Source organism: Melanostigma gelatinosum (assembly GCF_949748355.1).
Source record: "Melanostigma gelatinosum genome assembly, chromosome: 5".
In the NCBI taxonomy this organism is placed as follows: domain Eukaryota; kingdom Metazoa; phylum Chordata; class Actinopteri; order Perciformes; family Zoarcidae; genus Melanostigma; species Melanostigma gelatinosum.
Window position 1 is genome coordinate 2,607,493 of NC_136638.1, and position 27,109 is coordinate 2,634,601.

A 27,109-nucleotide genomic window follows, 5' to 3' on the forward strand; every position below is an offset into this window, starting at 1 on the left:
TAACAAATGTTTTTGATCAATGAAATGACTTCATTTCTTGACATGTGTTTTTTTTACACGACATACATACACTTTTAAACATCACTTTGTGTACATTTAGTTTTATGTACAAGTCATCAGTGTGAGGAATGTTTCAAATATTTACTATTAAATTAAGGCCATGACTTTGTAGCTTTATGGAGTGACATCCAGTAGCATCGGACTATCTGACATTTATTAGACATACAGTATGCAGGCCTTTAACTGGTTTCCAACACTATAGTGACCAGAAAACTGGATATGGATCCACTGATACAGAAATTTAAAAAAGATGGTTTCGCTTCAGGTAATATAACAGTTAAGGATTAGTCAACAAGTAGTAGGAACACTGAAATTGGGTCTAAAGTAAAAGTTCATGGAATGTATAGTATGATAGTGCAGAGAAGTACGTGCTCCAGAAGAGTTAGCTCGATTCGTTAGAAGACTATGCTGTTCTTCTTCAGGAGGGCTTGCAGTTTCTGGTTCTCTTGTTCCTAAGATGGATGCAGACAGAGAGAGAGAAGAGTCAGTATGTAGTTGGACATCATTCAAAGCTTACACACCCACTGTCAGGTCAATTGTGCTAGCCCAAATGTTATGGATTTCTGTCCTCGTGGAGATCATTTTCAAAATACTTGTGCTGAGATTCCCCACAGGTAAGATGCACAATACACTCCCAGTCTGATTGTCTGACTGCTCAAGTTGCAATTGGACATTTTTTAGCATTGTCACCATGTTCTGAGACCTCAGCCTTTATGTTGGTGAGTACAATGTCATCACTGATGGAACCAATTACAAGGGTGACAAAAAATGTAATTTAAATAAACTTTTTTCATGAAAACCGCAAAAGAATAAAGGCTTTCAGAATTGAAAGCCTTTATTCTTTAGCCGTTTTCACATTTTTTGTGAAATGTAAATATTTTGAGTCTAAAAGGACAAAGCTGAGCTGAATAAATACCCACCATCTCCACATTTTTAACTAGGATACAAAGCCCCTCCAGGTGTCCGGATAAACTCAAAATGTCACAATATCATCAATCATAGCTGTGGCCCTGTGGACATCCCATCTATGAATTTTTTTTAAGTTGATATATGATAAAACAGTCCTTGTGGACATGCCTGTGGGTATCTGGAGTGCCTACCATCCCACAAACTGAAAAAAGACTACCCAATCCGTTTTTTGTGTACTGGCTAGATATGAAAACATATGATTCAACAAGCCATTCAGATTTAGCTCTCATATCACATGCAGGTTCATTTGAACTAAAAGAGACAGCTGCTAAAATGAAGTGTTTCAGACAGGGTGAACACAGCTATATTCAGACAGCATGAGAAATATGTGTTATCTGCACATTAAAGCTTGTAAACATGTTCTAGTAGAAACACAAAATACAAGTATGAACCTGAAAATGAGCTTGATATGTTCCCTTATTATAATATAAATCTCTGCTCCTGTATGTGGAGCATTAGAAAGCTCATTAAATGAACAGTCTGAGTAATATTTCTGATCTAGTATGAAGCAGTTATAATGAATCACCAGTTTGTCACTGTGCTCTTGTAGCTCTGTGACTCTTTGAACGAGGTGGTCATAGCTCTCCTTAAGCTTGTGAATCCTCTGGTCTGCACGGGTTTTCACTGACACCATGATACCTGCAACACATTCAAACAGTCATCTGGGTGTGTAGCAACTAGTGTTATCGTGTTTTTTGACATGCACATTTTTACTGCAAACTCAAAGGGAAATCAAGTAAATCCTCACTAAGACCAGGAGGGTGGATCACATCACCCCAGTTCTGATGTCTTTGCACTGGCTTCCTGTCCAACAAAGAATTGACTTTAAAATCCTGCTGTTGGTTTACAAAGCACTGAATGGTTTCGGGCCAAAATACATCTCTGATCTGCTGCTACCTTATGAACCATCCCGACCCCTCAGGTCGTCTGGGACCGGTCTACTTTCTGTTCCCAGAGTCAGAACTAAACATGGAGAAGCAGCGTTCAGTTTTTCTGCTCCACATATCTGGAACAAAGTCCCAGAAAGCTGCAGGTCTGCTGAGACCCTCAGCTCATTTAAATCAAGATTGAAGACTTTTCTGTTTGCTGCTGCCTTTAATTGAACCACATTCAATTCATATATTAATCAATTTCATGCATTTCTGCATTTTACTACTGCATTTTATTTCTTACACTTTTTTAATGTTCTTAATTGTTTTTAAATCTCCTTTTCTTTTGCCTTATGTTTTGATGCTTTTAATGGTTTTATGTGAAGCACTTTGAATTACCTTGTTGTTGAAATGTGCTCTACTAATAAACTTGCCTTGCCTTGCTGAAATGTATTTCATCATAAAAACTGGGCCTAAGGCTGCTGGGTGAGAGGAGGGGAGTCTGTGATTGGGTGTCCATAGTCTCAATACAATATAATATAACAATCTATTGTAAATGAACATGTTTTATCTGATTTTACCAAAGACACAAATAATTAAAGTGTTTCTGGGTGATATACCACTTTATAAAATTGATTCATAATCAAGTCAGGATTATATTTCTTTTTGAGACATGCCGAAACTATTCCAACCATTTGCCTCCAGGACTACCAAGGTCTAGGGCCACATTAAGGAGGCTAGGTTAGGTTACTTAAGCACAGATATACCGCAATATTTTTCACTTACAGCAACCATAAACAGTTTGATTACAAACATGAGGTCAAGCAGGGTCCTGTCGGTGCAATGTGTAAGATATGACCAGAATATCAGTTAAAAACATTCGAAAAATAAACTAACATTATCAAGAGAATGTGAAGTGGTTACAGTGTTGACGTTAAGTCAAAGACATCAATGTATCATGGTAGACAGAACACTGGAGTGGTAAAAATCCCTGTTTTTGTCAAAGGAGACTTGTGGTTCTGAAGAGAGCATAGATACCTGTTGGTAAGGGTTGCATCACGGGAAGGTAAAGCAGTGAAAATACTCTAAACTTAGCGTACACTTAAACTAGTATTGATTTTTTTTAGGTGTCCAATATACATTTTAATACATTACTTTGCTCCTGTCCAGGTACTTGTATGTTTCTCCAAATTGGGGGTGTGCCGACCGCCATCTACTGTATGTCGTTTGGCTACCTGGTTGATCCTGCCAGTAGCATATGCTTGTCTCAAAGATTAAGCCATGCAAGTATAAGTACTACTAAGGATAAGAACTTCCAAAAACCTGAACCATCCCTTTAACGTTAACGTCTAGTGCAGGGGTCGGCCACCTTTACTATCCAAAGAGCCATTCTGTCTGGGTGCCAAAGAGACCCTTTGGCACCCAGACAGAGTACCCAAACCTCTTCCCATATAAAAAATGTCATTCAAAACGGCAACACCCTTTACATACTTCGAGGCAAAGTGTTACTGACCATTGATGATTCTGGCCACCCTCCAGAGTCGCAGCAGGATGAGGAGACCCATCCCATCGAAGGCGTCCTCATGGAAGATGAACACAATGTCCAACACGAAGGAAACCACCACCACCGTGCCATCAAACACCTCAAACTTGTGTTGAAAGAACTCCAGGCGATAAGCGTACAGCTTACCAACCAGCTCCACCATGAAGAATGTGAGAAGAGCCAAGCTCAGGTAGTGGAACACCTGCACAATAAAAGTGAATGGTATTATACAATGGTATTGATAAGAACTGAGTTTTGCTTGGAGCAAGTGGACAAATCTGTCTCTCACCTCAGGAGCAAGGTGGCCATGTTCCAACTGGATCACAGACAAATCTATAAGCAGCTCCGCAAGAACAAAGATGGCATCCAGGATTACCAGACACACCACCAACACCTGGAAGCAAAGTCAGTCAATCAGTGGGAGGTGCCTCTCTTTATACAGCAACTTCAAGGGGAGCTGCCCCAATCTTACCCATCAAAGTGGGATGATCACCACGCAGCTTGAAGCTCCGGATCCCGAATTTAACAAAGAATTTCGAAGAACCACATTGAACGCTACAAAGTAATCTCAGAGTAAGAGGCTTGTGTCTGGGCAGAGATAGGTCATAGTGTATTTGTTACCTTGTTTTGTTCTAAGTTTACTGTACTGTTCCGTGTTATTGTGTAATCTTACAGACCGCCAAGTTCTGTTAGTGCTGTGAACTGTTGTATTACTGTTGTATTACATACTGCTGTAATAGTGTTGTAGTTAGATCAGTCACTGCGAGTGAGGTTGATAATTGTAACTTTATCAGTTAAAAGTTCAGTGCCACGGCTGCCGAGTTCGCCAGTTGTGTGATAAAGTAACAGTTTCTGTATTTTACTGCTGCGGTGAGGATCTGCCTTTTTTGAGTGTTCCCTTTTTTGTTCGCCTTATTGTTTAACTAACCCAAGCACACATACTCATCATGCACACATATAGCTTTTGCTACTCATCTCAGATGCACGTGGTGTATGACACAAATCTAATGTGCACTTTCGTCAAACATTTATATGATTCTTCGTACAGCTGAATGTCGCCTCTATCGTGGCTCAAACGCCATTTCTGTATTTTGAGTAGCGTGATCACGTACGAAACTACAGCCGCTATTTTGATAGTTTTCCCTCCAAAACACCATTTTGTAGTCTCACGTGGCATGGTCACATCTCGCATACCTGGAACCGCTCTGAGCCATAGAGCCTCTGCAGTGAATCCTTGAAGGTCAGTGTTGTTGGAACCTGGCCAGTGGCCGGACTCAGCTCCTCGCTGTTCACGTGCAGCTCTTCATCCTCCCACTGGACCGGCTGTGCATCGCCCACGGTAGTGAAGTAGCCCAGGTACTGAGCCATGACTGCAGGCTTAACAAAAGGAGTGGACCAAAAGCCCCACCTCACCTCAGAGGGAAGAATGTCAGAATGGATTCAAATGTATATCAGACGCTGTAGATTAGGATTACACAGCGGTTTCTCTGTGCTAATTTTATAAATTGCGATCAACAAAATGGTCCTCTGTTATTTCAGGAAACTCCTCCGGTTGTCTGTGCCACTCGATAATAGCAAAACCAATTATTGTTGTATAAATTGCAGACTAATGTGAGTCAAGACACTGAATGTTTTTCCCATCTTCCACTCTGAGCTCTGTAATACATGTCAGCATCTTGGGCAAATTTCTCCATATGTTAGACAATCTGAGTTTACTTCTCCTTTTTTAAGGTTTGCAACATGTTATTGAGAAAGCAAACCTTCTCAGTCAAAAGGAAATTGCCACACACACACACACACAATCCAAGGGCTACTTTGTGACGGAAAATAAGTCATGAGATTGTTCACAGTTGAAATGAAAAACATCCAACCAATCCGATCATAGACCATGCAAACTGTCTGCCACTCCACACTTTTTCTAAAGTTAGCCTAAATGAAGTCAGGACATGGATTATAACTTTTCTTAGTACCTACTACGAACAATAAACATGAACACATTAACACTATTTAGCAGCAATTAGAGCAGCAGTTCGTGTGGATAACCTGTTCTTTTCTGTTTCGTGAAAACTCGTGATAAAAACATCCGTCATATTTGCCAACCCAGCGTTTTTACTGACAGTAACGTTGAAGGGTTCAGCGAGAGGCGAATGTGTAACGCGTCAGAGCTGCGTTGTTACTTTGCATAGTAGCCTACGAGCAGTGGAACCGTTATGCCGGATTAAATGACTTACCTTTCCTCCACCACTTTGACGTTTAAAACACACCTTCCTTCTCCTCAGAGCAAAACTCTGACAACGTCGAGCAGAACAACTCCGCCTTCAAGGAAAAGCCCGTTATGAGCAGACAGCCTCCCGAACTACCTTTAAACATGTAGACTTTTTATGTTGTCTCACTTCGTCGTAAACATTAAACAAACTTTTACTTAACTTATGATACACTTTTTGTATGCACCGTTTATACTACATCACACAGATGACACTACTAATGTTTCCAGGATCGCCCCGCCTCCCAACAGATCAGCTTATTGCTCGATGTGTTGGGAGGGACTTTATAGTATTTCTAGAATAGACGTTCATATTAATGTTTCTTGGTAGATTATATAAGAGCCGAATTAAAGTGCTGCTCCAAAAATATTTTGGACATGGTCTTGTAATGACATGTTCATGTTTGCAAGGTAATTAGGATTCATTGTACCTATTTGTGGATGAAGTTCGCTTTGAAATAATTGAGCTGTAGAAACTGATTCTAATTTGCATTCCCCAGAGTGGATTGGCATCCTTTCACGCTTTCGACTATTTTCTTCAGCAATTTCAAACGGTAGTAATCAGATTAATGTGTTATGTGTTAAACAGCCAATATTTTAATGGACGTTTTTATTGGGGGGATATTTCCTCTGTATCCAACGTGTATATGTTATGCAGGCCTAAAGACCTACAGTATAGTAGATCCATATTAAATCCAGCTACCTTCTGTGCATTTTACATGTGCTGCTGTGTATCTAAAACACAACAATTATACTAAGTGTTTAGATGATGCTGTCAATGTTAGTACATCAACTATTTCTGCCTTGTGCAACCACACATTGTGTTCTCCAAGCTTTCACTCTGAGTCTGCACTGATAACTCACAAAGACCATTGTTTGTGATCATACTGCCACCTACTGGCTTTATAAATACTCTGCAAATATGAAAGTAATATAGTATTATGCCCAAAACAAAAGTTTGCAATTAATTTATGGCTGGTTGGATTAAAAAAATAACTAGGCAAAAATTAGGCAAATTGCAATAATGAGAAATTATGATTATCATAATTATTACCAACTAATGATGATTCGGACACACAAAACAACAATTAACGACTCTACAAATCTTTTTTTTATATTATTTTATTCTGTTTTAATTAGTGCTTTTGAAATAATAATTTTAAATTCCAATGTATTGGGGACCTGGGGGATCCCAGTTGAAAGCACCAAATTACAACGTACGCAATTTTAATAGATTTAGACTAGATAGATGAAATATTTGCCATGGATCCTTATTAAAAGTATCACACACTATCAGGGAGGTAGAGGCACCATGTCAGTTATTTTGAAGGAGACAGATATATGCACCAGACAAATATTTCCTTTTGTGCTCTGCCTATTTTTGCTAATATGCAAATTTACTGTAACTTTACAAAAATAATATTAATTAGTTTTCTCTCCAGTTGATAGTCCTTGTATGTAAAATATGTTGATAGGTTGGTCAGGCTACCATATTAGGTCTGGGGCCAGCTAACATTTAGGTACTGAAAACATGTCCACATTGAGCACCACAAGTGTGTGAGGAACAGGGGTTAATATGGGCCCAGCTGCCATCTGGCTTCCATGAACTCTAAACTCTACAATTTGATATTTTTAGGACAGTTCTTTTTTTTCTTTTTTTTTACATGAAATGGATATATATATATACTATACTACTACTACTTCCAAGTCTCTTCAGAAAAAAAGTGAACCCAAAATAATTTACTTCAGTGTGGTTATCAACCTTAAACCTCAATGGAGGGTGGATTGACATTAGGAGCATAAATTTACACAACCACATGACTCTAAAAATGACTATAGTACTAAAAATATCTGTAACACAGAGGAAATACAAGCCTAAGATTTGTAACTCAAAAATAGAGTACAGTCAGGGCAACGTAACTCAACACAGAGTTCTTGACACATCACAGAGTCACATTTTGTATATAAGGCAGGGTCGTGATGGGTGGTGGATGTTTCATTCCCAGGTTCAGAGTCAGTTTCATGGACAGTGCATAATTCGGACAAAGTGAAACTCACGGCATCAGAAGTCAATCCCTTAACTTCCTAACCCTATATTGACCTGAAATGGTTAAGGCTAGACATTGACTTGGAATGGTTAAGGGTTAGGCATTAACCTAGAATGTTTAAGGTTAGGAATTAACTTTGTATAGTTACGGTTAAGCACTGATTGGAATGCTTAAGGTTAGGAATTCATCTGGAATGATTAAGGCTAGAAATGAACTTGGAATGGTTAATTGACCTGGAATGGCTAAGGTTTGACTTTGAATGGTTGAGTTTAGGCTTTGACCTAGAAAGGTGAAGGTAGGCATTGACCTGGAATGGTTAAGGCTAAAAATGTACCTGGAATGGTTAAGGCTAGAACTTGAACTGGAATGGTTAAGGCTAGAAATTTAAAAAAAATTTTAGACTTGATATTAAAAATATCCCCATAGTCGAAATTATGAGATAGAAAGTCAAAATGATGAGATTGAACGTCAAAATGATGAGATTGAAGGTCAAAATTATGAGATAGAAAGTCGAAGTTATGAGATAGAAAGTCAAAATGATGACATACTTAAATACACAGTCACAGAAGCAGCTCTTTGGCTGGTTACTGTACACTTGACATGGAAATGTATTGTGAGTACATTGAAGACTACTTTAATTAAACGTGGCTTTAAAAAACATGAAATACTTCATGTGGGATTGTGCAAACACACCCTTGAAAGGATTTTAAGCTTTGAACAAAGTTATTGTAATAACTTGTTTGATATTTGTCTTTGATGTTTTCTGTAACAGTTTGATCTTTGATAGAGTAATGTGGGTTTATTAACACTAAATTAAAAGGATTTAAGTTATAATAACAGAAATGTGCTTAAATATATTTTTACATTGATATAACTGCATGTACAATATGTTTACACTTGAATAAACAATAATCAAATGCAGAGACAGTTATTAAATAATATGTTACGAGTAGTTACATTTACAAGTGAAAATGAGTTTGAGACCCCTGGACTAGACAGAAGGGTGATTTGGTGTGGTGATTTCTTTTTTTAAACTTTTTATTTATTTCAGTTGCTGTTACACTGAACAAAAAACTCGACAAAACATCGTTAAGGAAAAAAAACAAACAAACTGACAGACAGGAAGAAAAGAAAAGAAAATAATGAAAAGAAAGTAAATTAAATGAATATATATTAAAATAAAAGGGGGTCAGCATTCACTCTTAACAAACATTGTTCTATTCTTTTCTTGTCAGGTCCTGAGAACATTACTCATCTTTTCCTTTGTAAACGGTCCATTTTCTCCAGCGTTGATCATGGATCCCGGCTTTGATCCTTAGAAAAATAGTCAATTTCTCCATAGAATATATTTCCTCCACAATGTCCAGCCACTGTCCTTGACTTGGAGGGTCATTTTTCGACCAGCTCCTTGTGATGGCCTTTTTGCAAGCGAGTGTCAGGATTTTGAAGAGGTAGATGTCCTTTTTTTGAATGATGTCGTTAGGTATCATTCCCAGGAACACAATCCGGGGGTCTCTGGGAATCTTGTAGCGTAGAATCTCCTCCAGAGTCTGAATAACTCTGTCCCAGAATGATTGTAGTTTTATACATGTCCAAAAGATGTGTGAATGGTTAGCATTCATATGCCCACCCTGTCTCCAGCATGGCTGCTCTTTACCCAACTGTTTATATTTGATGTGGGGTGTTATAAAAAAGCGGATTAAGTTCTTCCAACCAAATTCCCTCCATCTTCTAGAGCTGGTGGATGTTTGTTGCGTTCTACACATGGATTGCCAATCACTCGTCGACAGTTCAACCTTCAGTTCTACTTCCCATTTCACTTTTACATATAGTGTGTTTCTTCCGTTTCGTTTTTTTTGTAAACTCCTGTACAGTTTGGAAACCAACTTTGAGGGGGTTTGTTTGTATGCACCTGTCAGCACTTCAATCACTTCATTACCTTCAGATGAAATTCCTTTTTTAATTTCTGTATCATAGAAGAGAGTTATGCAGAGAGTTATTTAATAATATGTTACGAGTAGTGACATTTACAACCGGCCCTTTGTGGGCGATTATGATGCTGATGTGGCCCGGAGTGAAAATGAGTTTGCGAGCCCTGGACTAGACAGAAGAAGGGTCATTTGGTGTGGTGATTGTAATGCGCATATAGCACTTTCTGGGGAGGGGAAAAGACTGATAGGAATGGGTTGATAGTAGAGGAGGTGATGGACTCCTTGGGACTTGTATGTTTAAATGATGGGAGTTTCACAAGAGTGAATTACAAGTCAGGTAATGAGTCAAGTTTATACCTGACCATAGCATTGTCATTGGCAGGTATTTGTGTGTGGGAGGTATGGAAGCATTCTACTGTTGGAAGTGATCATTACCCCATTTTCTGTAGAGTAGGAAGAGGAAGCAGGGTGGGGTCAGAAGATACAGCAGAAAGGTGGGTATTTGGAAAGGCTCAGTGGGATAAATTTAGAGAAATTAGTGAATCAAGATTTAAAGATATAGATAGAGAACAGGATATAGAAATATTTAATGAAAATGTGAGAGATGCAATTATTGGAGCTGCCAATCAGACAATTTTAAGGAAAACCGGTACAAAGAGGCGGAAGTTAGTTCCATGGTGGAATGACGAGTGCAGTGAGGTAATAAAGAAACGGAATAAGGCTTTTATGGTTTTAAAAAATACCCACAATTTCAAAAATGTAATAGAGTACAAGCAGTAGTATGGAAAACGATCAAAGAAACTAAAAGTAAGTATTGAAGATCATTTTGTAACACAATAGGGAGAAGCACTTCAATTAATCAAGTTTGGGGGATGATAAAGAAAATGAGTGGAGTAAAACGGGAGTGGGGGTATACAGTATTGGAAAATGGCGGAGTGGTGGCTAACGATGAAGCAAAGGCAGAAATGTTAGCTAAAGCACTGATTGAGGTCCATAGTTCTGGTAATATGTCAGAGGAGGGTTTAAATGGAAGATATAGAACAAGTGAAGCAAATAAAGAAGTGTTGGAAACAGATGAGAGCGAAGATGCAATTAATGCTCCCTTCACTTTGGAAGAAATAAAAAGGGCTGTAAGAAAATCAGAGCTAACTGCTCCAGGTAGAGATCAGATTTGCTACATCGCATTGACATCCCACATGTGTAAAATCATGGAGTGAATGATCACAGAAAGACTAAGATATTATTTGGAAACAAGGAATCTTAGGTCAAAGTATCAAAGTGGATTTAGAAAAGGAAGGGGAACAATGGATCCAATAGCCTGTCAGAAGCAGAGGTGAGGAAGGCACAAGTGAATAAGAAGGTAGTGGTAGCAGTGTTTTTTGATGTGGAGAAAGTGTATGATTTATGGGGAAAGAGGGATTATTAATCTAAATTAGGAGTATCGGGTAAAATGTTCAGATGGGTTAAACATTTTTTGTTTGGTCGATCAATAGAAGTGAGAGTGGGAAGGTGTTTGTCGGCCAGCCATTTGGTGGACAATGGAACACCACAAGGAAGTGTGATTAGTCCTTTATTGTTTTCAATAATGATTGATGATGTATATGAAAATGTTGGACAAAATATAGGGAGATCTTTATTTGCTGATGATGGGGCACTGTGGAAAAGAGGTAGGAATGTGGAATATGTTGTGAAACAGATGCAGGAAACAATCAAAAGAGTGGAACAGTATGGGCATTGGAATGGGGATTTAAATTTTCAGTGGAAAAAACAAATACCATTTTCTTTACAAGAAAGAAAATTGGAACAGAGGTCAAATTGTGGTAAGGAACTGAAAAGGACGGACTCGTACACATTTTTAGGAATGTGGTTTGATGCTAGGCTTACATGGAATGTACACATTGATAAAATGGTTAATAAATGTAAAAAGGTGTTAAATGTAATGACATGCTTGGTGGGAACAGAGTGGGGAGCTAACAGGTCTGCTTTGAAAGCTATATATATGGGGTTGATAAGATCAGTAATAGACTATGGCTGTGTGGCTTAGGTCAGCGTCTAAAACATTATTGGGAAAATTTGATGTAATACAAGCACAAGCATTAAGAATATGTAGTGGGGCTTTTAAAACAACATCTGTGCCAGCATTGCAGGTAGAAATGGGGGAAATGCCATTGGAGTTAAGAAGATTACAGATAATGATGACATATTGGGTTAGTTTACAAGGACATAACCATCAAACAGTAAGTGCAATTGAGCCATGCTGGGAACATGGAAAAACGCTAACAAAGAGCTTTGGTTGGGTTGCTCAGGAGAAGGCTAGGGAACTGGGTATATTGGACAGGAGTTATTCTCCAGCTGTGGTTCTGCCAGCTATTCCTCTTTGGTTACTGCCACAGCCTGAAGTTGATCTTGGCCTCCTTGAAGTATAGAGAGATGAATGTGGGGGAAATTTATACAGATGGATCAAAAGACCCCAAAAATGGAAGAACAGCAGCAGCAGCAGTAATACCAGAATTCCAGTATGAGTGTGGGACTCAGTGATGACTTGTCTGTGTTTGCGTGTGAGATGATGGCCATAGTTATTGCCTTGCAGTGGGTAGAGGACGTCAGGCCAGAGAGAGTGGTGATTGCATCAGTTTCATGTGCAGTAATGACGAGTTTGAAATTTTGCCACTTCAGATGCAGAGGATTTACTGTATGAAATACTGTGACAAAGTGGGTGAGAACTAGTGATGTTCCGAGATGTGCCGACGCTTCGAAGCGTGTGTCGAGTAATGGAGGGGGCGTTTCCTCGAAGCGCGTATCGAGGCTTGCTTCATGTAGGGGAGGAGCCATAAATGATGAGGTCCGAAGCCTCGCTGCCCGGCTGTACCACGTGACTGCTTCGGGAAGTGGTTCAGATTTTGCCGGGAGGTTTGACAGCAATATAAACCCCTCAGGCTCCATTCAAAATGTGGGTTGTTGGTGGAGAGTTGTGAGTTTGGATAGTTTGGAGAGCGTTTATATAGTGATGGCGAGATGAAGCCTCATTAGGCATCGCAACACTTCAGCCAATTGGTTCGAGAAAGGGTTCATTACTCGAAGCTTCATGTGCACACGATACCACCTACTGGCCAAGTGTATAATCACAGGCAGCTGTATCTGAACCACATAATGTGATGCATTGAAGTTTTGTGTCTGTTATGGCTGTTGGGAATGACGGAATTACAAAAATGTATGACCAAATAATTTCTGTACATAAATGATCACATATGTGCATAATAAAATATTTTTTGAATGTATTCTGTGTGTAAATTTTCCCAAAATGGTAGTATCATATGATATGGCAGGTTGTGTAATGATGTTATTATGTCACTTTAGGAAAATGGCATGGGCTTAAGCAGGCAGAGGACAGTGAAAGTGCTTGTGGAACTAGGAAGAGGGGACTGAATATGCTTGTGGAACTTGGACAGTGATGTACAGGACACGGGACATTTTATTCATTTTTATTCAGAAATAACAGTTTCTCAACAGTTTTTGGTTTTAAACAATTCCTTTTTTTTGACACAACCTCTCCGGCCTATGAAAACACCCTTTCACAGGCTACAGAAGATGCTGGCGTGCACAAAAATGCAAGAGCAAGTCTCTATAAATTTGCATACAGGAATTTTTGCCTCTCCCAGTACTCCAGAGGCTTTTCCAGCCTGCTTATATTTGGCTCGGAAAGGTAGCGCTGGACCTCCACAGTGGCATCTGCTGTTACATTGTGAGTCTTCCGTGCCTCCATGACGCTGGTGTCTAAACAATGCCACAGTTTGCTACCTAAGAGGAAACCACAGATCACGTTACTAAGTGTTCTCATCGGAATAATCAATCTCAAAATGTAAAATAATAGATTACCTCCTGTGACATCATGAGAGGTGGAAGCCTGGGGGATTTCCTCTCTGCTTTGTTTTGACCGTATAATGGTGGCACACTCGGAGGTCAGTCGTTTTATTGCTTCGGTGGCTTTTGTTTGGCTGAAAAATCCTATTACTTTAAATCGGGATCCAGTTTGGACACAAACGCCCTGAATCCAACATCATCCACAATACTGAAGGGCTGTGTGTCCTTCACTATCATGGAGACGAGGGCTTCATCCAGCTCTTGTTTTCTGGTGGCTGGTTAAAAGAGAATAAATACAGTGTCTGTTACCTGTCTTTATTTGCACAATAAACAAAAGTGAACAGGGAAAAATTGTGATGGTGCATTTGTAATATTGTAATGACTTACAATGGCGAGGTGAAGCTCCAGTTTCCTCCTTATTCTCATGCAAGGCACAGTAATGCCTTAGCATGGATGAGGTGTTGTTATTGTACCCCAACTCCTTGGAGCACAATAAACACCTCACCTTTGAATAAAAGAAGAAACTGTGAAAAATACAGTTCTTGATAAGCAAACCTAATGTGTCTGAAATAGAGTTAGATTTAGCTTACCTTATTAGGAGTTATCAAATCAAAGTGTTCCCACACAGGGGAAATCCTCCTCTTCCTAGCTGGCTCCATCTTATCACCTATCCTTCTCTCCTCACTCTCCTCACTCTCCAAACTATCTCTCTCTAAACTCTCCAAACTATATAAACGCCATCCAAACTATCCAAACTCACAACTCTCCACCAACAACCCACATTTTGAATGGAGCCTGAGGGGTTTATATTGCTGTCAAACCTCCCGGCAAAATCTGAACCACTTCCCGAAGCAGTCACGTGGTACAGCCGGGCAGCGAGGCTTCGGACCTCATCATTTATGGCTCCTCCCCTAAATGAAGCAAGCCTCGATACGCACTTCGAGGAAACGCCCCCTCCATTACTCGACACACGCTTCGAAGCGTCGGCACATCTCGTAACATCACTAGTAACACGTGTTGCAGGGCACTTTATAAATTTTGCTATTGGAACAAAGTCTCTCGTGTCTGCCTCCTACCACTTAAGAAGCCACTCAGGTCAGGTTTCACCACAAATACTACAAGCACTATTCAGAATCCATCAAATGCGGATAGCGGTTAAATTTGTGTGGGTCCCTGCCCATGTTGGAGTCGATGGCAATGAGAAGGCGGATAAAGCAGCAAAAAAGGCTTTCAAGAGTGGGAAAAATATTGTTAAATTAAATATAAGTAAGTCAGAAGCTGAAGTGGTGATTAAGTGACAAATCAAAAAGATATGGCAGACTGAATGGAATAAAGGGCCAAAGGACGATATCAGTTTAAAAATAAACCATTGGTTGGGAGTACAGGGCCTAGTGGACGAAATAGAAAAGAGGAGAGGGTAATGACAAGATTAAGGAATGGACATACTGGGCCCCGTTCCACGTAAGTGGTTCAGCAAAGTCGATCAAATGTTCTATTAGCCAGCCTAAATTAACGAGATGATTGATGTCAGGCTATGTCGGTTTCTCCAAGGCTAATCCGCTCTCAAACAGTCTCGTTAATTTGAACCAGACGATCAGGATAATTGTGCGTGCCCGTCCTACGTCAAAAGGGGAAGCGTCGCTCACCGAAACCATGATTTTCTAACAGTACAATGTCAAATAAACTCAAAGAGCCTCTTTTCACTCCGCTGACGAGCAGGAGATGATCATGAACGCATATGAGGAATTGAAGACCGTAATCACGGCAAAATCGAACACCGCCACCGCTGCGACGGCTAGACAAGAAACCAGGCCCGGCGCTAGGGGCGGGCCTTGGGATGCAAGGCCCAGTCCATTCCATACAATGCCAGATACACCAGCCATGAGATCCAGAATGAATTGCTGGACATCATGTCCACCATGGTCACTGAGCACATCGTGACGGAGGTCGGGGAGTCATTTTACGCGCTAAAAGTGGATGGTACTCGAGACCCAACAGGAAGAGAAAACATCTCAATAGTTGTGCGCTTTATTAATGAGTTGTATGAGCCAACCGAACGTCTTCTGACAATTGCCACAGCTGACCAAGGGGATGCGGCTACACTGACTGACACGATCGTGGAGGAATTGTCTAAAGATGGACTGAGTCCGAGGCGAATAATTAGCCAAGTGTATGACGGTGCTTCTCTGATGTCCGGTAAGCACGGGGGAGTGCAGAAACGGTTGCAAGAGAAACTGCAGCGAGACATTCCTTATGTCCATTGTTTCAACCACCAATTACATCTAGTGGTCTCGCATGCCCTGGCAGCAGAACAGACCGTGTTGGATTTTTTCAGCACCTGCAATATCCTCTACAAATTCTGCAGGAGACCAACAGTAGCCATCCTGTACAAGGGAGAGAGGTTGAAACGCCTCTTGGAGCAACGCTGGACTGGTCACTTTGGTACTGTCTCTGTTGTTTTAAGATCATTTGATGACCTGCTCACCCTCCTGAAAGAGATTGACAGCCAGAGGACCTATGGCGCAGACGTGCGCGTTGAAGCGGCAGGTCTGCTTCGGACCATGTCTGAGCCCAGCTTCAGGTTCATCGCCGAGATGGTACACTCTATCCTGTCATACCTCGACCCCCCTAATACCATGCTACAGTCAGAGGACATGGATCTTTTGACAGGTATGCAACTTGTCAATTCTGCGTGTGTGTGTATTGAGAACCTGCGCTCTGAAATTAAATTTGTGGCTCTCTTGGAGCGCTGCCGGAGTGCAGAGCCTCCCATGGAAAAGAGAAGGCGCACCATCAACCCAGCCTTTGACATCTACATTGTTGAGGAGAGAATCGCACAGGAGGACCCCAACGACGAGATGGAACTGCGGAGGCTATATTTCAGCTGCATTGATTCAGTGTGTGGGGAAATCAAGGATTTCTTAAATACCTTCACCAGCCTCTTGAGGCAATGCCAAGCGTAATAACTGTTCTGAAACATGCACTGACTTTTGGTGCAAGCACGGCCCTCTGTGAGAATTCCTTCTCCACTTTAAAGAATGTTTTCTCAGATCACAGACAGTCGATGCTCCACAAACGAAAGGCCAACCTGATTATGCTAGCTTTCGAGAAGGACTTAACAAAGAAGTTCAGGAGTGAATGGAGGGACACTGTGACTGTCAGTCACACCGGTGACTGACAGTCACCGGTGTGACTGACAGTCACACCGGTCGCGTTGATTTTTTGACGCACTGCACAATCGCGTCCAACGCGCCGCCGGTCGTGTTCACACCAAACGCCGCAAAATCTCGTAGCGCCGGACAGGGGGCGTGGTTTATCGTCCTGGAAGCCGTTCACATGGCCGCCATTTCTTTCCGCTGTCAACCGTGAAAGGAATAAGGACAATTGCTGCTTTGTACGTGTTGTGGAAGTCCCTCAAACATCAGAATGCCAAACGCCGTCATGTCTGGTTCATAATATTGTTCAGAGGAGCTCCGTGGATTGTATCGAGCTGTATTCACTGTCTAGCAAGCCACCGGTCGCTGTTTACTACAGCTGTAGGAACACAACATAAACTGATTTGGCTGTGATTCAACGGCAATAAACCGACAAAAAGGGACTCCGAAATAACTACGTAATGATGCCGATTTGTACTTGTCTTCTCCGACAAAAAGGGACTCCGAAATAACTACGTAATGATGCCGATTTGTAGGTTACTGGTCTTCTCAATGGAGCTCTGATGGATCGGTGCTAGGCTATGCTAACATCGTAGCAGCTCCACCAGCACTCAATAACGTCACGTAGACGTAAATACGGCAGCGTCTATTCATTGTTTGTACCGTATGGTTTACACACACACATGTATACACATAGTTTGGTCCGGTCTCTGTTGATATGAGGTATCGTAGCGCTCTGGGTGAACACAGACGGCTACAGGATTTATTTCCTGATTCAACAACGGCAGGAAGCCAGTGACGACAGGGGGAGCAACTCAACGCTGATAGGCTATCGCGCCACAGCGTCACGCGATTATGTCGCTGAAGTTGAAAAATTTCAACTCACGCGTTGGCGATTTTGCGGCGTCCAACGCGTCCACCGCACTGCAATAACGCGTCCAACGCGCCGCGCCATCGCAAAATCGCGGCGCGCCAGTCTCATCGCGTCTGTGCATAGACTTTGTATGTAATCTCGACGCGCGTCAAAAAATCAACGCGACCGGTGTGAACGCAGCATTAGTCCACACTCCAGATTAGTGGGTGGCGGTAATGCACCTAAAATTGTTTGCCAACCGCCATTAACAACAAAAGAAGAAGAAGAACTTCAAAACCGTGGGGGGGGGGGGGGGGGGGGGGGGGGGGGGGGGGGGGGGGGGGGCTGCATGTTTCATCACATTACGTTTAATCGCGATAATGGCGAACGTTATCAGTCGACAACGTTTCGCATGCAGTAGACGTTAACATAACCCAGCAAGTCTGAACTGTAACGGTACATAATTTAACTTAAACTGTAACGCCAATACACAATTCACTAACGTTAGCTAACGTGATATCAAGCTGACAAGCTTTCCATGATAAACAGGTTGGGAAGCCGGTGTAGACATCTTAACGCTGATTGGCCAAGACGCGATACGTCACATCAAATATGTTTTATTGCAAAGAGAAGAAGAACATAATTCACATTGCATTATGGTTCCTCACATCTTGTCTTGTCTCTGAAAACGACAAATGGCAGAAAACCCAATGGTAGCGTGGAGCTATAACCATAATCTCTATCTGGTAGGCCACATTATATAGAATACATCATTCATAATATCTGTGCTAAATGATGATCTTCCTCTTATGCTTGCCAGTGCTATAAAACTTGTCAGATGCAATAACATCTCCTCTATCCACTACAGGCCAGTAATAATAGTACTGCACCTGACCTGTACAGCCTGTACCAGTATCTTTGGAGCCATCTATAAATATAAACACTGAGTTTGAAAAATGCAAATACTATTAGTCCTGTACTGTGCGCATTACTGGAAGCTGCTCTGACTTGAAACCCCATTTACTTGCCAATTTTCCCACCGGTTTTCTTGTTCAGGGGAAGATGAGGCAGTGGTACGTCTGCATCTACGCGTTGGACGATCTTTGGGAGCGCTTCCTTTCCCATGATGCACAGCGGCATACTGCACTTTATAAAGCTATGCTTGACTTCCGTTCTGTCTCTTACACTTCTTGAAGCATGTTGTACGGAGGAGCGCTGAATTTACTCTCACGTAGGGTAAGTATTTCACAAGGCGTTGTCGTAATAACTTAACGTCCTCTATTAGATTAAATATCCGTACCAACGTTTGAAAGTGATGGCTCTTTATTACATTTTAGTTATTGCTGTGCTGAAATGACGGTCCATGTTAATTCGTTTATCAATGGCTTTATAATTTACCGTTAGCGTCACTAAAACTGAAGACCAAGTGACCACTTAACTGAATATTTCTGGAAGCTAACGTTGATTACAAAAGCGCAACCTCAAGCACGTGAGTACACTAAAAGGGCTGCTGTAAGCTAACGTAACGATGGCCTGCCTCGGTCGGCGCTAGCTGCTATTGGCCTGTCTCGAACGATTCCGTCTTGACGCCCTTTCCGGTCATTACGCTGTCATTTTCTTCGGCGATCGCCAACCAAACGTAAATAATATTAATTCATACATATCAAATGATTTGTCAAATTTCATGAATATATATGTACGTTTATATGTCTAAATACTATAGGAAAGTGACTTTGATGAGAGAAAGCAGAAGGAATGCTCGGGCGACGCTAAAACAGCTCAAACGGAAATTAAGGAGCTTTTATTGCATAATTTGGAGTTGTTGAAGCGTGATATCTTATTGTGAAGGACAGAACTACGGTCCCGGATGTGTTGACAGCATTGATGGTCATTTTTGCGACCCTGGAACAAGCGAATATCTCCGAAAAACCAGCAGCAGCCAGTGTTTACAACGAGGATAGAAGTCCCCACGGATTGGGCCAATAGCAGTGCACGGCTAATTCACCGGTGTTAGCATCGTTTGAACGACTCTGGTAAAGGCAAAGCTAACTGTAATAATTACAACAATATTTAGTTTGAAAGGTACGAAGTTTAACTTCAGTTTAACACCATTAAATCAACTGAAAACATTACACGATCATTTTTATCAACATTGTAAGTGAATTGTATTGAAACATTAGCTAAAAACTGTCCGGTTTGGGGTACAACTCTGTTAATGTTGTATGAACACGAATGTTAACTGTGGATACGAGTTTAAAACTAGCTTTAACGTGAAACATTAAGTGTAGTAGGCATACTGTGCCCCGCGTAGGACACTACTTAAGGAGACGGCCCTCAATTGGGTTGACGTTAGCATAAGCCGCGTGAGATGCTAACACATGGCGTTCATATCTGTCTACCGCTGGGAGTCTTTGCAAAAGAGATCTCGTTTCTGCAGACAAACTGACTCTGCCTACCCACTAATGTTTGCTTGCATGCCTTTATTGCGCACCAATGTGTCTTATGTTGTCCCGTCCAGGTCTGCTGGGTCTCCTGTTAAACGAGTGCGGTGGCAGCCATGGGATAGTTAGCGACCAAGTACTGCCTTGCCTTTGAGGCCAAGGGTGAATATACAAAACGTAATGACTTATTCCAGAAACCGTCTGTCCCCTTTGACTTGCAAGGAGGGCACTGCTTTGGTGACTTGACATTAAATTCTTGAGATGACCAAGATAGAGCTCTTAATGAGGCTCTCTGCAATTTTCCCCAACCCTATGCAGAACCCACATGGCTTTTCCCTTGCTCCCAACCAGCGCTCAGTCAGCTGACCAGGTGATGTGTCTGGCTCAGTGTTACAGCGCTGGTAGAGAAAGTCTCTGTACTGGCTCTAAGCGCTGCAGGTTCTGTTTTAGAGTCTGCTGCTTCTGAGCTGTTGCAGAGCATGGCCCAACGAGAGTGGCCTGTCCTGATCCAACAGCAGGTCAGGCCTAGTGAAGGGCCCCACATTCACATACTGACACTGCAACGGATCCATTTGGGAATGTAGAATGTTTTGTAGAAACCTGAGATAAACCTTAACTTTTATTCTATTGCCTGTTACTATTGAAGGTTGAAATATAGTTAGTCTTGTCCAATGTTGTGATTTTAAGATTATTATTCATAAGTTTAACATGACTGAATTTATTGCCTACATACAGATGATCGTACTATACCAAGCATAATGAAAAACCTTTTTTAAATAATGCTAATGCAGTTATCTATATTTCTCAAGAATGTTAACGGTGGCCTTAACCACCATTAACGTTTGTGTTCATGGCGTATATAATTTTCAGGCCACAATGGAAGCTAAAGAATGCGTTTACGGGCAAGCTAAGAATCTTTAATGGAAAAATAGCCTGAAGATTTTACTGCAACCGAATGTGTCACAGTTTTTCGGTTTTACAATTGGTTTGGATAGCAAGGAGCTGCGGTCAGCTCAAATTGCTTCAACAAAAATCTGACAAATGGTACCTGGTAAACTTGACTAAACCAATCTTTTCTTTGTTCGTGCTTGTGTTGCAGGCAGAGCATCTTGTCAGCTGCACAACGTGGGGCTGAAAGTCCTGCTGCAGGCTGACTGATGGTGAGTGTGGAGGAACCAGTTGTACTAATGGAACAGTGATGTATATGCAGTGATGACTACAAATGTAACACATCATGCTGACAACACCATGGTGAACCATAAACACTGAGCATAGCAGCTATCTGTCAGCAGTGGTTGTGTGGTTTTCGTTTTAATGACTGCTCTTTATTTCTTTACAGGAGCATTTGGGGCAGGGGGCAGCAGGACAATCTGCAGTGAACTGACACTGCTCTGGGTATGTATGACATCCTGTCCGCCTGGAACACTCACTATTGTGTTTCTAGCATGTAGATGTAAACCCAATTGTGTACTGCCATGGCAGAGGCCTCCTCTCTGCTGTGGAATCTTTACATTGGGAGAGAAACCTCAGGACTTTTGGCACAGGTTTAAGTAAAAACATTTACTATAACCTGACTGAAGACCTGAAACACATTTCTGTAAATGTGTCTATTACACTAAACTTGGTCTGTGGGCTGTCTGGTGATGTTTGATCTGTGTCGTCTAGTTCAGTGTATTTCTGCCAGGCCGGAGGATCAGTCCACCCGCTGAGACCTGACTGGGTGCATCACTGTCTGCTCAACCTGATCGAGGCGCTACACACAACTGGTCTCATACATTTTGGTGAATAATGTCCTGAAGGAATCTATAGGAAATGATCTGTTTAGATAGTCTATCATTAATATGGTGTATATATTCGTTCACACAAACAATTGTCATGTGTATAGACCTGGTTGACGATTCAAGTATTTTGGTTCTTTCTACATTCGTATTTAAGGGTTTGTGGCGTCTGTCTGTGACTATATTAAGACGATGCTCGACCATATTTGAATAAAACTAAATCTGGATTACCTGGTGTTTCTGTTTACTGAAAACTTCTTTTTGAGTTTATTGCTCCACCTACAGGAAATGCCTTTTTTCTGATCTTGTAGATTTAAACAATGCCTTTAAAGAGTAAACAATTTTGGTGTAACAGTGTGCAGGCCTCATAAGTGCCCTGTTGCGCTTAGCTAAATCAAAGTGTTAAAGGATATTTTAAGTTTATGGAGGTGCATATATAACCAGGAAGTTTTGACAGTGTGGCTGCTACTGCCCTAATGTGTTGCAATAAACAGCTCTGGGAGAAAAAAAGTAAGGCCGCGCCAGATTTTTCTCAAGTTAGCATCTCTACGTGAAGCCTTACTGTCTGTTGAATTCCAATATAGGACACCTGATCCAAATCTTATTTAATGACAGTATAAAAACCAGTGCCGTGGTAATCACTATCCTCTTGCAATAGACCAGCTGGATGGCAGAAACTGTGCTAGTAATACCTCAAAAAAAAGGTGACAATTGTCCGTACCAAGAGTTAAATTCTGGTTTTACTAGCAGGGGGATATAGTGAGCATTGGGTTGCTTCCATCCTTGCAATGTCAAAGAGCGCGATTCATAAGAACAAGGTCAAGCAGCAAACATTACGGACACCAAAGCTACAGAGCACTGGAATAACTGCCAACTCATTCAAATGTTACTAAACTGTAGGATGACATCAAGCGACCTCCACAAAGAATGGCAAACGGCAGCTGGGGTGAAGTGCACGGCGACGACTGTTAGAAACCGGCTTCTGAAATCGGCAAAGCTAGAAAATAGCCTATCAACGAGAAGCAGAGAAGAGCCAGGCTGAGGTTTGCAAAAGACCAGGATGATTGGGCCATAGAGGACTGGAGTGAGGTCATCTTCTCAGAGTCCAGTTTTCAGCTTTGCCCAACATTTGGTTGTCTAATGAGCATCAGATTCTAATAAACTTTATTTTCACAAAATCCACTATTTTGAATAACATCTTTGACACGGTTTACTTTCACAAAATCCACTTTTGGCCTCTTCCAGGCCTGAAATGTCTTAAGAGCATAAAAGGCTGAGAATGTACCTTGAGGTGTGTAAAGCATCAGATTCTAATGAAACTGAAATCAACTGTCCTGAGGCACTTCTTTGAAGAATATCTTTGAAACAGTTTACTTTCACAATATCCACTTTTGGCCTCTCTGCCTGAAACGTCTTTTTAAGAGCATAAAAAGTGAAAATGCATCTCTACCCAGTAAAGTGCTGAAAGCTGCAGATATTCATGAAAATGACAAACTGAAATCAGCTGTCCTGAGCGACTTTTTTGAATAAAATCTTTGAAACTGTTTACTTTCACAAAATCAACATTTGGCCTCCTCTGCCGTTTCGTCTCCTCTGACGTTTCGTCTTCCTCTTGAACACGACAGCCCCCTTTAAAGGGGGCTAGAGGGGGGTAGGGGGGTGGTGTATTTGTGTACAATTCACTTTTGCGATACGAATACAATTTTTAAAACAAATACCTGTGTAACAAAGACATTCTGGTGCGAAACAACCACGGGAGCCATTTTACACACTGCAAAACACAATTATACATGAACTAAGATCATATCTAGAAGAATGCTACACATTTTACCACAAAACCACACTTTTCTGTTCACGGTCTGGCACCCTCCCGGAGCCAGACCCAGGAGGGGAGCTCGTCAGCGGTGGCCGGGCCTTCACCCATGGGGCTCAGCTCGAAGAAACAACATGGAGCAGCCACCCTGTGGACCCACCAGCCTCAGGGACAAGCATCAGGGTCGGGTGCAATGCAGACTGGGCGGCGGGCCGGGCCCGGGGCCTGGACGAGTTTAAACACTATTTCATTGAATAAACACTAAAAAGTCCTCAAGGGCACAGATTTATCAAGGCTGTCAAATACTCTTCTCATTTTAGCTAAAACATTTATAAGTGAATGCATCTTATCAATGGATTTGGATTTTTATCAACATTCACTGAAACAGCACCTACATCAGCTGTCTCTAATAGCTGCACCCGGGTTGAACCTCCGGTCACAGCAAGGGCACTGGACATAGTCTGAAGACAAGACAGGTTAGTGAGAGAATACACATAAAACCTCTCAAGTGACATGAATCCTGGATATAGACAGACTTGTAAGCAATGTTCCCTCTAATTTTTCATGTGTCTGGGCATACACACAAGCTCCCTGAGCACACTGAGGACCACTGTGAGCAACATCAGATGTGCACGCTGTGGCCACACACCAGTATCACACCTGTTCAAAACCTTGGATCATAGCAAGTTACATGGCTTATTAAAAGAATCAAATTACAGCAGCAATTTTCACTAGTTTACTTTTAATATAAGTGATTTGACAAACTTTAAAGGAAAAAGACAAAAATCTTGTTGTTCATGAGATGTGTAGTATGTTTTATGTGAGAGTCCTGCTTGGCCATGGGAAGAGTCTTGCTTTGGCCTGTGTGAGGTCCTGTTGTGGCCTGTGTGAGGGTCCTGTTCTGGAAGAAATGATACATATACACCTTTCAGACATAACATTTTGTTCACATTAAAACATTCACATTTTGCACAATGACGTGTGCTGTAGCTTGTGATACAGTGTAAATTCCTGTAACTCTGTCTGTAAAATATGTAATTACTCAGTTTTTTATTATCATTTCTACTACCCATAAATTATCTAGTAGTAACATAATTTAATGATTAATATCCATAAGTAAAAAATCTTAATAAATGTCACTAGAATATGCACAAATCTGACTTAAATTTTACCTTATTTTTCACGTCTGTCCTTCTCACTTCTCCAATGGTTGTACACTTTGTCCAGGTTGATGGCTTCGTCTGCTTCTTGCTTTGACTTTATGTCGCTGCCCGTTCGTTTCGCCATGATAAGGGGGGATAAGGGGCATTTGCGTCTCGTAACTCCGCCGCACTGTTGTTAGCTAGCTAACCTGCACGGCGCGAATGGGCAGGGCAATAGTGTCAATGCTATGATTGGCTGCGTAGCGTAAGTGAACCGAATCGTATCATTGGCTGGACACTTGTCACTCACTGAGTTACTCGCTCCTCCGGGTCCCCAGCACCAAGCTCCACACCATGGGCGACCGGGCCTTTGGCTCGCCAGCGCCGCGCCTATGGAACAGTCTCCCTGACCACCGAAGGGCAACACAGACACTGGTCTCTTTTAAGACTGGCCTAAAAACCTTTTTATTCAGGAAGGCGTTTCCGACCTTGTACTAAATCACTGTCTGTTATTTATTTTGTGTTTCTGTTCATTCACTGTTTTTTATTGTGCTTTTGTATACTAGTTATTTTAATATAGTTTGTTTTCAATATGTTTTAACTATGTACTGGCTCTGTGGCACTCTGAGATTTTTTGGATGAAAAGTGCGTTACAAATAAAATGCATTATTATTATTATAATGAGATACTATCTCATACGTTTTACTAACTGACTGAGGCGTAGCAGAGCAGAGAAGCCATGGTGGAGAGACAGTGAACCAGGTGAAGTAAATATAAGGTTTGAGTTAATGAAAACTACGTTCGTCACTGTAACTACAATACAACCTTTTTCAAGTAAAAGCCTGAGAGGAGGAGTTTACTCCACCATGGCTTCTCTGCTCTGCTACGTCAGTAAATCAAAAGTATGAGATAGTATCTCATTATTATGAGATAGTGAGTCGAAATTTCGAGATAGTAAGTCGAAATTTCGAGAGAGAAATTTCGCAGGCACCAGTTGCCTTCGTCCCCCTAAGTACAGTGTGTCTGTGTGTGGTCTTACTGAGTCCCTTCCAGTTGGCCTGGATCTCTGGAGTGAGGCTGCTTACTTCCCTCTGGAACTGTAGTTTGGCTTCATTAACCAGAGATTCTCCTCTGCTGCTAAAACCAGTGGGCGAACAGCAGAGACCTTCAGCCCTTTAGACTGGTCAATCTCTGACTTGAGACTGCCCAGAGCTTCACTATAGGGGGAGAGAGACGGGAGAGAAGGGGTGAGGAAGAGGACGGAGTGGAGCTGTCGTGTATCATCACAGAGCCAAGACCACATATCTGAAGAGGGAGAGGATTGTCAAGATCTAGTATGATAAACTCGATGCGATGAGCAAGGATCTGTCTGATTCAGCCTAGCAGGTGTGTGTGTGTGTGCTTAGATATACGTCTTCTTACTTGGCATTCAACAGAGCAGTTCCAGCAGCATTCACGGCGGCGGTTCTATCAGCTAGAGCAGCTTCCAGATCCTTCCACTGGGCCGACTTCTCCTGAGGTGGGACCTGGATTTGATATGAACTGTAATCAGTCTACTGCAGAGCAATCATGATCCGCATGAACAATGTTGCATGACAGGAAACACTGGTAATGTTTTGTAGTGCAGTGGTTCAGGCATCTGATCAGGATGCTTCCTGAAAGCCTCCCATTAGAGCTGGTGGGACATCCCAGGTAGGCCCAGGTCACCACCTTCTGCGTATCCGGGGGCCCTGCTGCCACCACGACAGGGCCCCCGGATACGCAGAAGGAAATAGATGGATGGAGATCTTTAAAGTCCTTGTGTAATGATCCTCATCTCTACCATCATGGTGGAAAGTCAATGGTGATAATGATGGAACTGATTAATACATAACTGGAGCCTCTGGACCCAGTCCCTGGGTCTAACACTAAAACACACCAAACCACATGGATCCGATGACATTTTCCACACCTGTACAAGTGGCACTGTATTATTTACCTCTGCTTCCATAGCCTCCTTCAGTTTGTGTGTGTGCTGTGCGATAGCCTGCAGGGCTGCCTCCTGAGCTCCAATGGCCTGCAGTGTCGCTTTAGCCGAGCTGGCCAGTGAGTCCTCAAGAGTGGCTGATACAGCTGCAAAACACACACACACACAGAGACAGAGAGCGAGAGCGAGTGAGACAGACGTGAGGTAGGGAGAGAGTCGAGAGTAGAGGAGATGAAGCAGTGGAATGTTCATACCTCCTTCTAAAAAAGCTAATCATCGACATCGGCCAATAAAAGAATTGTAATGTTTCTGAGAGGTTAATGTATAGATTGAAATTGTGAAGAAAATAAAATGACATATATAAATATTAGGGGTGTAACAGTTCACAAAATTCACGGTTCGGTATATATATATATA

At 41.7% G+C, this 27,109-nt stretch overlaps 1 protein-coding gene and 2 long non-coding RNA genes across 5 annotated transcripts; 1 reads left to right on the forward strand and 2 right to left on the reverse strand.

Moving 5' to 3' along the window:
- Positions 1-38: 38 nt before the first annotated feature.
- Positions 39-5,802, reverse strand: hvcn1 (hydrogen voltage-gated channel 1). Its single transcript, XM_079268455.1, has 6 exons — positions 5,673-5,802; positions 4,636-4,854; positions 3,731-3,835; positions 3,412-3,643; positions 1,556-1,668; positions 39-512 (listed from the first exon to the last, which is right to left on the reverse strand). The coding sequence occupies exons 2-6, from the start codon at positions 4,807-4,809 to the stop codon at positions 456-458; spliced, it is 681 nt and encodes a 226-aa protein (XP_079124581.1). The 5' UTR covers positions 4,810-4,854; positions 5,673-5,802; the 3' UTR covers positions 39-455.
- A 12,928-nt stretch (positions 5,803-18,730) lies between these two features.
- LOC306777834 lies at positions 18,731-22,001 on the forward strand. Of its 3 annotated transcripts, none has more exons than XR_013772009.1 (5): positions 18,731-18,788; positions 20,071-20,170; positions 21,093-21,153; positions 21,333-21,388; positions 21,659-22,001. It is a non-coding gene; the product is annotated as an uncharacterized lncRNA (long non-coding RNA). The 3 variants fall into 3 exon arrangements; XR_013772011.1 differs by having other exon boundaries at positions 18,739-18,788; positions 20,071-20,155; XR_013772010.1 differs by lacking the exon at positions 20,071-20,170 and having other exon boundaries at positions 18,738-18,788.
- A 3,845-nt stretch (positions 22,002-25,846) lies between these two features.
- On the reverse strand, positions 25,847-26,832 carry LOC306777841. The gene is made up of 3 exons (XR_013772015.1): positions 26,705-26,832; positions 26,149-26,252; positions 25,847-25,943 (listed from the first exon to the last, which is right to left on the reverse strand). It is a non-coding gene; the product is annotated as an uncharacterized lncRNA (long non-coding RNA).
- Between the last annotated feature and the right edge of the window lie 277 nt (positions 26,833-27,109).